We start from the raw sequence: 12321 nt of genomic DNA, 5'->3' as shown, positions 1-12321 counted from the left end.
ATTTTCCCTAAGCCGCACAAAACAGGATATGTTGTGTGTAGCTGAGATGGTAGACTAATTAGACAATGATTAGCTTCTCCTTTGGAAATCAGGCAGTCTCACCTGCAGGGCTGATAGCCTAAAGCTGATAAATGGTCACAAAAGGGAGCTTTTTTTTGGTAAACGTGAACAGAAAATCTTTTTCTGCAAATCAAACCAGGAGAAAGCACATCTAATAATTACAGGGCCACTCCTATAATCTAGTATTACCATTCAATACAGTTGGGTGATGGTGTGCTGTGTGCAATCTGTTTTGAGCTGAGCAGTTCTATCAACATTGACATTTATAAATCAGTCATTTTATATATATCTATAAGTAACCCTTTCATTTAAATCTGTGCTGTGTGTCCACACACAAAAAGGACAACCTGTCTTCCATCTTCATCTGATCATCTTCAGGATCATCCAACCACAGCAAACCTTGCATTTTATATTTCTTGTTCTCTGCGAATTCAGCTGCAGAACTCTGTTCTACACTGACAACACTCACACTTACTACCCTGTCGAATAATTCACAGTTTCCCTGTGTGCGTCCATTGACATACACAAAGACACACACTCTCAGCCAATCAATTTGTACACCTGAATTCGCAGCAATTGATTTCAGCTTAGTGAGCTGGCGGAGTCATGCACAGGCAGTCTGGTGTTCAGTAACAAACAACAGGAGGCAGGGATGATCCCTATTCACATTAAACCACATCGATCTGCAGCAACCTTACCTTTTGACCATCTGAGGATTGTACAGATAGATCTTCATAAAGTGCTTCTCCTTAGCGTGGTAGCCATAGAAGGGCCTGTAAGACAAAGACCAGATGGGAGACATCAACATATTGCATAGAAAGGATGTCGCCCCAGTGTTTTCTTTTTTTAAACTAGTGTGTGTTTAGACTTTAAATCTTTACTTAATAGTCTCACTTCATTTAATAATGATGATTAACTTACATGCCAGAGACAAGAACAACTTTGAAGACATGCTGGGTGCTGGAAGCAGGGTTCCCCATGGCAACATTGAGGGCCCTGTCAATGCTGAAGGCCACCTGCCGTAGGTAGCGCTCCGGCTGCTGCCCATAGCCATCATATGGCACGTAGATGTAAGGGAAAACGCCATGGAGGTGGAGGCACGTCTTCTGACCTGCAACAATAACAATAACAAATTTATTCAACAACAGAATTACAATTTTATCAATTTCTTCTATTATCCACCTTGGCTGAAATAAAGAATGTATTGCACTTCTAATAGTATAAGTATAATATTAAGTATCATTTTGGATTTGATAAGGCCATCAGAATTTAAATAAGCAGGTGACAGTGACTGATCAATCAAACTTCAGAGTGGAGTGCAATGATTTCACATAATGGGAAAACCTCCCCCCATTAACCCAGCAACTCTGCTCAAACATTAATTTCCCAGCGTTCAATGATGCAGTCCTGAACAAACATAAGCTGAGGTGCTGTGGCCTTTAATGCGAGTTCCACAGAGAATATTAAATCTGCTGACAGGGTGCAATTGTGATGGATGGAGCATACTGAGGGTCTAGGAAACTGTTTTTCTCCTGCACATTTGTGTGGCAATAAGCTTGAAATGCCAGAATGCATGATGTACAGGCACACATTATCAAAGATAAATACCTAAATAGAAACACAGTGAAAGAGCAGTGCTGGGGAGCAGAGTGAAGAGGCGTGGGTTTTTGAATGATGTGAAGTGAGGCTGGTCAGTGTGGAGCAATGGAGATACAGTATTTATATCAGAGACGATGTGTGCTGGAGGCATCACGGTCCAACTCATTCCCTTTGTGTTGGTGCTTTTAACTGCACAGCGTAGTGTTTAATCAGGTTACATAACGGAAAATGTAGAAAATAAGACAACAGAGGCTGAGGTGCTGAGGTCAACACAATCTTATATCTCATTCTCTGCATTCATCTCGCAGCAGTTACAGGCTGACAATAGTTGGACAAGTGGAGGCAGTGTTGAGCAGGGGCTCTACTCCTACCCAGAAATGTCTGCACGTGCCCAGAAACACACCTTCCTTCCCAACCATCATCAGGGGCACTGGTATTGAGGCTTCAGAAGTGGAATGACAAAGGGGTTTCTGGCAATATTCCTCCGCAGCAGACACAGACACAGACACAGACACAGACACAGACACAGACACAGACACAGACACAGACACAGACACAGACACAGACACACACACAGACACACACACACACACATCCACAGCCTGCCAATTGTCCATCCTCACGCTATAGTATGACAGATGCTGCATGCGATGCAATGCTGCAGTCCCCTGGCATGATTGTTGAGTCTCCTCGGCCAAAAGTGGAAGCTCCAAAAGAGGAAGAAATATTCCCAGCATTTCTCTGCACAATGTTACATATGAATGCTTCCAAACAGGAGGGGAGTGTGATGCAAGATGGGATGTAGTGTTGAAAGACAATAAGGTTCTTAGAACAGGCCTCGGGTAAGCCTGAATTCCACAGTTGCTGAACAAGAGTGCACTGCTAAGACTGAGGCAGCAGCATATGCTGAAGCTAAAAGCACAGATCCCTGTGGAAGACTGTGGTGTAAAGACCATAAAATGAAAAGGAAGAATCATACTAGTGGTAAAATGATGCACTCTGACAGGCACATTTACTGGTTCTGGACTCTCCAACGTGTTTTTTTGACACTGGACTAGTGGCCAAAACAAATTAGCAATTTCAAGACCACCCTGATGTCTGGGAAATTATGATGGGAATTTTTTTTTTTATAATCTTGTGATATTTTAATGCTATTATTTCCAGCAGCACTGTGGCGTCTCACCCATTCTTCAAATGCAACATGCACAAGACAATTTATCTCACTGTCAGTCAACATATTAACTGGTTCTTACTAGAAAACTATGACACTTGATTTTAATTCCTTATCATGCATTGCTATGGCTATGAAATGATTCATTAATTATTAGTCAATCCACAGAAAATTAATAGGCAACCAATTAACCATGAAAGTAATTTCACTGTTAATCAGCAGAAATAACTTCCACAGTTGATCCATGTCTACTGTTTATTTTAGTTTTACTACTGTACTACTGATGGAACAATACAAAAAATGCAATGGCCATTTTACACTGGTCTCTCCGGCCAAACAATTTCTCAGTTAATCAAGAAAATCAGTATGCTAATAAATAACAAAAATAAGGGTAATCCATCAAGGTTTATTCTGGTTAGGACAACAATAATAAAATGTCTATATTATCTCTGGGCAAAAGGTGATTGATGTATAAATTTCTTTAAGTTGGAGAGTTGCTAATTCTCAGAAACAAACACATGAATCATCTCAGGTTTAATTATGTGTGCACAGAATTCTCTGTCTTTTCTCTGCAGAATTCAGGTTTATATAGCTCGACAAGAAGGGGTGGACTCATATTGGAAAAGACCCCACATGTTTGTTCAGGTGTCCTCTATCTTCAGGCCTTTACCAGCACTAAAACAAATTGTTGGCAGTTGTTTACAGGCCTCTAAAACCCTAAAAACATGCATTCTTTATCCCAACACATTCAAGTGACCCTTTGACCACCTGTTTTTAATCGATGTATTACTTATTATGAAATAACTTATTTTGCCTAATAAAACCCCAAAAATATAACATTTACTACAAAGTAGGGAATTCTAATGCTTTTTAATTATTTCTTGGATTCGGATAAAGCAGTGTAATATGAGGATATATGACGATCAGAAGAAATTTTGACTGGCAAATAACTGGAGGTAACAAAAAGCAGTTTTTGGCCTGGGAAAAAATTAACTGAACTAATACTCAAATTATGGCACGGTATCCAGTGAGATGCAGAGACAGTGGGATCAAAAGGTAACAGTCTAGTCGGCAGTGTGTATTTGTGTGTCTCCACTAACAAGGCCCAAGGTGTGTGTGTGTGTGTGTGTGTGTGTGTGTGACTCCTCTGTGAGCCACACAAAGGCTGGCAGCCTCCCCGGCGATGAGAGAGCGGTGAGGACAGCACGCGTCTGTCTGTCCTCAGCCTGCTGTGTCAACATGGACTCTCTTGCTCTCACACAAACACACACCAACTCGCACCAGGAGCAGCCAATGCCGGCTTCTCCTGCAGTTGCTAGGCAACGATGGCAGCAAAGCAAAAGCCCCTGACGGACAGCGGGAGAGATAAACAAGTGATTCTTTCCGCCCAGCTGGTCAGGCCACAGAGAGAGAAAGAGTGTGTGTCAGAGGAAGCAGGACAGAATGAAAAGAAAAGAGCAAACTGAAAAATGATAATGAGAAATTACATATATGATTGAATGAAAGAGAAAGAAAACAGGGGGGAGTATAAAGTTAGAAGAATAAAAATGAGTTCCCACTATCTGCCACATCTGCAGTTTCCTGTCTATGTTCCTGCTTTAAGATTTGTGAAAGGAGAGCAGTGGAAGGCCTCTGACAGCTTTAGGGTCTCTGGGCGGAGTAACACTGAACCACAGGATGTCCATTCTGCCAAGTGCATGCCCCCCCAACTCCCTTCAACTTCCTCATAGTAACCAGCACTGCCGTTCCATGACTCAGCACCCAGTACAGCAGTGGCCGTAAACCACCACCAGGTCAGTAAGGCAGTCGGCCTGAAGTCCTTAGCCAAGATGACCGCTGTTAACATATTCTTAGCCAGCTTGGATAATACTGTATTCTTGCTTCTATCAAACCCAATCCACAAGTTTTTGAACCGTGGGTTCAAGCCAGAGTACCCAAAGAAAACCCACACAGTTATAGGCAGAACAAGCAAACGTCACACAAAACGGACCAAAATGCTCAGCAGCTGCTAAAATGTGCAAATATACCAGTGTCAATTTGTAGAACTTTTTGATTTTGTTCAAGCAGACAAATCTTCTGTGAGCTCAAAATAAACGACTGCACAGAAGAGAGCAGACACACATTCAGGCACAGCAGTCACTTACAGGGTGTCCTTTGAGTGAGCACAGTGCACCAGGTTCATATTTTTCTCCTTTACTCTCCGAGGTTTGGGGGAGCAGTCAGACTCCCTCTGTAATCAGACAGACAGCTGCCACGGGGAGGAGTGGAAGAAGATGTTAATGAAACCAGTGTTGGTATTAATTAAAAAGGCTCAGGGAGAGCTGTGTAAAATCTGGGACTGTACACTCCCACCGCCTGGAGTGGGAACATCAGAACGGCACAGTATGTGCTCACTACTCACATCCATGGCAATGATGGAAAAATTGGAGAGGTGTTTCTCCCTCACCGTCTTAATAAATTGTCAAAATGTCAATGTAAAGGCACAGAATGGGGGTTTGTGAGGGCACACAGGCAAGTGAACTAGAAAATCCACACTTGCATATTCATCTTATAGAGGTGAGAGAATAAAGGGCCAGTAATCTGACACACACACTGGCAGAGTGAGAATGTAACTCAGTGAGCAGGCTGGCAGAGGGCCCAGCAGATGAGACAGAGAGCAGGTCTGGAAAAGGAGGGGCAGCGGCACAAACTATTTCCATGGTTCAGAAAGCTAATTTTAAGACTTAAGATTTCAGCTTGTATGCTGTCTTACCAGTCAGATAATTAAAGTAAATATTGTGAAGGCCCCCTGACCCAATTTTACACTCATTATTTAATATGTCTCACATGCGAACAAAATCCCATCCTTTGAAGGTGCCACACAGATCATTCAGGGGGAGCAGAAAAGGGCTAAAGCAACATGTTACAGCTTGTCTATGACAGTATGTCTAAGTCAGTGGAGCCGCTGCCTTTGACAAGGAGACAGGTGGTTGATTTTTGTGTCACTTCAGGTGCAGTTTTCTCTTCAGCAAAACACTATGTGGCTATGTCCAAAAATCTCTCTCCTATGCAGTTATACTTGGAGGATTAAAGATTAAATATGTGACATCTATGGAAGAAACATTATCTTCCACCTTTTAAACATCTAGCAAAATTTGCCTCAGACTAACTCCAAACATGGGCTGAATAAACAGATTTAAATTTGTCTTCAATGGTTATAGCTGCATTACACTTTTCTCTACATTTTCTTGTATCAGATATCTTCCAATCAGCACAGAACACTAGTGAACCATGATTAATTTGAGAAGTAAAACCAGCCTGTTCCCAAACAAACCTTGCTAATGAATCAAAGGGAAATAAAACAGTATTAGAACATTAAGGATGGAAAGATTATAAGCCAGAGTTATGAATGATTAAAAAAAAAATCTTTTATTTTTTTGCCTTTGAAAGAAACTATTTATAGGTTCCCAAGTCCTCGGTGTGATTCTGAATATGGATGTACCTCAATTCAACATTGACTGTGACAACTGTTACAACTGATGTAGCACTGCTCCATTTATGGAAAATGATATCCTAAACCCAAAATGCTCTTCTAGAAACAATTCCTTCCCAGATATTGGCGGCGATCAAGAAAACACATCTGTACAGAAATACACCACCCATGCAAAATCTACAAGCCTGTCTATAAAGTTAGAAGGGCATGTGTGCTTTTGCCTGCTACCCACCAAATGTTTAGTGAATTTCACGTAGAAATAATTACTGTGCAGACCAGCCAATCAATAGCTTCTCTGCCAGTGTAGCATCTCTGGCAACATCCTTCAGGTTCTCTGCCACTGCTGTAATGAGTTAATTGTTGCCAGTGTGTGGAGTTATGTCCCTAGCATGATGTTGGTGTCATTCCTAATGGATTCCAGTAAATGTTAGTGAAGTACAGCTCCGGCACTAAGATACTTAAAGGATTCCTTTGCATAAATTCTTTGAGGAACAGTGAACCGCATATCATTTCAGTCAAATACACATGGATATACACAGCCGCATAATGAGGTCCATTCCAATGTGTGTGTGAGAGAGAGCAGGAGAGCAGAAAGACTACAATAAGAGGAGGAGTAAAGAGAGGAGGGTGCTAACACTCATCACACATCAGTTTTCCCTCCTATCATCTGCACCTTCAATATACTGCAGGAGAAGAGAAAAGCAATGGAATAAACAAATGAACAGTCACTATATGAATAAGAGCAAACAAGGACTTCACGTGCCCTGTTTTTTAAACTAATAATATAGCCCAGCATCACATGCTCACATCTGTGTGCAAGATTCAGGCCATGGACGGAGAACACTACAGCAGTCTGTTTCTCTATGGCTGTAAGGTTTTCTTGCTAAAAAAAAAAAAACTCAAGCTACAGCATTCTCCCTCACTTATCCCTAAATCTGTATCTCACCGCCTTTCCACCTTAACACTTGACAAAAATCCCTGGTTCACATGAGCATGAACTACTCTCTGAACAACAGTCCCTCATCCTTTGAATTCCTCTGCTCATATAAACACAGCGGCTCTTGTGGGTTTAAATAAGCCCTGTCCGTGATTCACCTTCACACAGAGCCTGACAACTCCTACGATCACATCTCACGCCAGTGTGCTCTCCGCTCGCTGGACCACACTTTTAACAAACTTTGCATAGAAATGAATGAGCGACTGGGGCTTACAGACTTGCTGCTGCTAAGTCTGTCACATGTGTGTCTGGCCTTTGGTAACCAAACATGTGGGCCCTCCCTCCAACAGCACAGCCAGGCTTGTCCTGGATGGATGCCTGGGCAACAAGCCACTGGTGGAGGAGAGATAACATCCTGTACATCTTCCCTGTGCACACTGGAGAACTTCATTCATGTTCCTGTGAAAAATACCTCCCCTACAACCTTTTTTCCCCATGAAGACAAGATGAAACTGATGTTATTCAACATTAAACTGACTAAATCTTCATATAATTTTGATAATGAAAAAAAAAAAAAAAGATTAAAAGCACACGTCTTGACCAATCTGTGAAAAACACCTCATTGTCCTGACATGCAAAGGTGTAAATTAGTCAAGTCAGTTTAATTCAAACACCAAAAGACCCAAACTGTTAAGGTCATTATTTTCCCTGAGGTTTTCCACCATTCCATTCAACAATTACACTTGTGGTTACCAATCGCTTCATGACAGAACATGAACAGAATCAGCTTTCTATTTATTATTAATGACCACTTTGTAGCCAGCATGTCACCACTCCTCAAGCTAAGCCTGCTGGTGGACTGGCATAGATGTACCTCGATGCCAGCTACCCCCACTGTCAATGGCTGCAAGTGACACCAGACTGACCTTATCGCTGTCACTGGTGATATACTAATTTCCTCCTAAACAATAAGCAGAGAGTGTAACAGGATGGTGCAACTTAGTGTCTTTGCAGATGTGACGTTTCTTTAATTGACTTCTCTCTTTTCACTGTATTTTCCATTCATGCATTCTCACCTACTGTACACATGGCATGAGAAACAGGGATGAAACGGGGCATTGTGGCAGCTGGTCTGAGACAACTCATTTGTAGCTGTGATGTCACAGCTGGCCAGGGGCCTCTGGTAAATATCATCCCTCTCCATATTTTTACCCATTTCAAACATGGAGCTAAATAAAGGCAAATAGAGTTTACATCCAAAATATAAAACAAAATGGGATACAGGAGGACACCATAACTGGTTCTTGAAATGGTATCTGCATTTAAAATTTTCCAGTAATACCTGTGACTTTTCAATCCATTACATTCAGTCCTGTCTTTATGTTTCAGCAAAGCGCTGAACATCCCTTGTTCAGATCCTACCGTGGACCTTTGTAGCATGTCATTCCTAATCAACAGGCATTTCAGTGAGCTTATGAGGCTGTGTGAGAAGAAAAAAATTCAAAGTCAAAGTCCCTGCCTAAATTTAATTCTGACGTTTTACAGACCTAGAGTCCTGGTTTGTATCTTTCCATCATGTTGAGTGAAGCAAAAAAAAAAAAAAAATTTAGGACCTATGCTTACCGTACACATACAAGACATATCTACAATAAGTGGAAACAAAAGAAGTAAAACAGTATATTACTAAACATCCCACACCTGTACAATGGAGAGTATTTCAATGAAATGAACTGAGACTGACATTTTAAGCAAAATGTCATTGAGTAGGAAAAAGTGTCAGTTTTAAAATCTCTTTTTGTGCTAACTAACTAATGTATGATTTATTTGGGCAGACAGATGCTGTGTTGGGCTGCTGGGGGAAGATGCAAGAGAAGCACTGTGGATCTGAAAGAGGTATGCGAAAATATCCAGTTCAACCAAATAAACTGTCATGTGTCTGAGAACTGAGAGTCTGCAGAAAGAGGTGTGAGACACGGTCCAAATAGGCCTGGTCCACAACACGTGTTCTCCACTCCTGTGAGGTCCATCTCACACATACACACACACACGCACACACGCACGCACGCACACACGCACACAACTGCAGACTGGAAGTTGACGGTGGGTGGGGGTTTGTGACAGACAAATGGAAATCTGGAAGGCTGTCAATGATCTCCCACAGAGTAAAAACCCCCATCTCAATGCACCAAACTGCATCAGTCACGTTAATCACAATGGGGAATGTGTGTAGAGTCAGACATGACCTGAATGAAAAGCAGAGTGCTGTCTAATAAAAGAGGCAGACTGATATGAGAGCACTTCAGGTTGTGCAGCCAGCCATAGAGCTGCATGCTTGCTCAAAACCCAGGATCAGGAATGGCACTCTATCTTTCATGTTGTTTTCACAAAACAGACATTTTGTATGTTTTATGACTCTTCTGTCACAGTATGTAACTCCAAAAGCAAAAGGACAAATGGTGAGTAAATGAAGTTTACTTGAATCTGAGTGTGCGGCAGATCACCAGACTGCCAGAAATGATAAGTAAGATTTAAAGCATGAACAGTGCATCATATCAAAACAAACAACTGTGTATGTTACAATAAATAAAAGGTGAAATTTCCAGCCATCTTCAGTCACTACACACACTGCATGTTTTTCACTGCAAGATAAATTCATTGCACCCTTTATATTACTTGGGCGTATTAAAGCAGTCAGGGTGTTGTTCACTCGTACCCTGACACACATATTTTGTGTATTTTGTGTAACTTCTGGGTAGATATTGACCAATTATTCGGGCTAATTATTGCCATTTTTAACATAATCATCATCATTGGCCGATGGCTGAGCATATTAACAGGCAGACGCATTTGGGGGCAGCCCAGTGGTGATGCTCTGTGAAACTGTCCCTTTTGTCAATCAAACTGCCTTTCTACCAGACTTCAGTGGATGTGAACGAGTGGATGCCAACTAATTTTCAGATGTGTGAAAAGAAGAATTCAATGTAATGGGAGGAAATATCACAATTTATATTATAATGTTTTTAAGTTTTATATATTTAACTAGTTAAATATAAAATCTTACTTTTAGCAGGGGTGATTTTAAAGCCTAAACATTATCTCACATCCCTAAAAATAATAATGATCAATGATAATAACCTATTATTCACTATTATGTTAGATTTCGTGGATGTGTTCATTTTGCAAACTTGTGTTATAATCTGCCACACACATAACAGCAAGAGAGAAGAAGGTAGAGATGGATTTCCTGGTGGAGATTAAAACCACAAGTAAAAATGTTAACATTAGCAAACAGAGTTGTCCCAGACATTGGGTCATTACAGCTTATTACAACTTGTGTGTGGTGTGTATTTAACATTAGCTGAGTTAGCTGCACACTGGTAAAAAATGGAGATTAAATAGCAATAATGTGCAGTGCCACAAAGTATTGAAACTATTCTTCTTTATTTACAAATGAAAAAAGTTTTATGTTTTGTAACGCAACTTCGTTCCACATGGCTAATTTGCAAGACCACAGGGCTAATTAGTAAACCACTCACATACCGTTTTTATGATCAATTTACACATATTTTTGTACTGTTGGTTACTCAAGTATACCGTACATTTATGGACAGTAAAGTGAAGCATTGGGAAAACCTTCACTAACTGGTAACCTGTTCTTCCACAGATGGATATACAATTTTTAATTTCCCCAAAGAAACCAACCAGGTTCAGGTAAGAAATTAATGACATTATCTGACTGCACTGTCCAGAGCAACCCAATATTCAATTAGAATAACGATACGGATCATCCCACACCTCTTACTAAAATATAGATTCTGTGACTGGATGTTTTATTTGCTATTTTGTTGGCAGCACAGAGGAGAAAGGAGGACACCGAGGGAGAGAAGGGGAGAGAGCAGGGTGGAGTTGGCAGAAGGAGCACTGGGCATAAGGCTCTGTATTAATGTCACGTGCTGCTTAGGAGCTGAGTACTAGGGGTGGGAATCTTTAGGCAAGCCATGATTCGATTCAATTTCGATTTGGAGGCTCACTATTTAATTGAAAAAACATTGCATCGATGCATACTTGCATACCTGTTAAAACACCACCGCCCATATTCGGGCCCGAAACTGTGTTTCCGAACATATTCCCAAAGATCGCCGGCCTAATCTGAATAAAGTCCGACAAACTATATATAAATTGAAAGCAGAAAACCTCGCCAGTGAACATCCAGGGAATGGACATTGAGAGAGTGGACTCTTAGAAGTACCTGGGTGTTCACCTGAACAACAAACTGGACTGGAATTATAACAGACACACTGTACAGGAAGGGCCAGAGGCGGCTCTACCTCCTGAGGAGACTTCGGTCTTTTGGGGTAAAGGGGGCACTCCTGAGGACCTTCTATGACTCTGTGGTGGCATCAGCCATCCTGTACGGTGTGGTCTGCTGGAGCAGCAGCATCACAGAGAGGGAAAGGAAGAACCTGTACTAGGTCATCAAGAAGTTCCGCTCTGACCTGGGCTGTCCTCTGGACTCAGTGAGGGAGGTGGGGACAGAAGGGTCCTGGCTAAACTAACATCTATGCTGGACCATGAGTCTCACCCCCTGCAGGATGCCCTGTCTGCCTTGGAGAGCAGCTTCAGTGACAGACTGATCCACCCTCGCTGTGGGAAGGAGAGACTCCACAGGTCTTTCCTTCCTGCTGCTGTCAGACTCTACAATGAACACGACTAACTGCACATTTGGACAAACCACACTCAAACAAGAAACTTAACGAACACAGTCAACTGTCTTGTCTTAAGACAATTTCTCCGCATAAGTAACAAGTAACGAGAACCGTTATAGAAATGCAAATATAATAAGTTTCCCCAAGACATACTACTCAAGTAAAGTACAAATTCTCAAAAACTGTACTTAAGTTAAGTACTCAAGTAAATTTACTTCGTTACTGTCCTGCTCTGGAAGTCAGGGCAGTGTTGAAAAAGAGTATTCATGCTCAGCCACTTTTCTTGGATGATAAAAGAGCATGAGGATAAAAAAAAAAAAAAAATCTGCCTGCGTGAGAGAGATCAAAGCCTGCATGACTCCAGTCACCTGGGCAG

General features: G+C 41.5%; 1 protein-coding gene across 2 annotated transcripts in view; it reads right to left on the bottom strand.

The window, feature by feature from the left end:
* rev3l (REV3 like, DNA directed polymerase zeta catalytic subunit) overlaps positions 1–12321 on the bottom strand; it is a 63424-nt gene that overhangs the window by 34417 nt on the left and 16686 nt on the right. For both annotated transcript variants that reach the window (XM_026318030.2, XM_026318031.2), the window contains exons 2-3: positions 982–1171; positions 759–833 (exon numbers count right to left, since the gene is read on the bottom strand). In XM_026318030.2, coding sequence (XP_026173815.1) covers positions 759–833; positions 982–1171 — 265 coding nt within the window. The remainder of the gene's footprint in view (positions 1–758; positions 834–981; positions 1172–12321) is intronic.

This window comes from Mastacembelus armatus, chromosome 24, assembly GCF_900324485.2.
Source record: "Mastacembelus armatus chromosome 24, fMasArm1.2, whole genome shotgun sequence".
NCBI classification, from domain to species: domain Eukaryota; kingdom Metazoa; phylum Chordata; class Actinopteri; order Synbranchiformes; family Mastacembelidae; genus Mastacembelus; species Mastacembelus armatus.
Note: the sequence above shows the minus strand (reverse complement) of the source record. Positions and strands in the feature narration are given on the sequence as shown.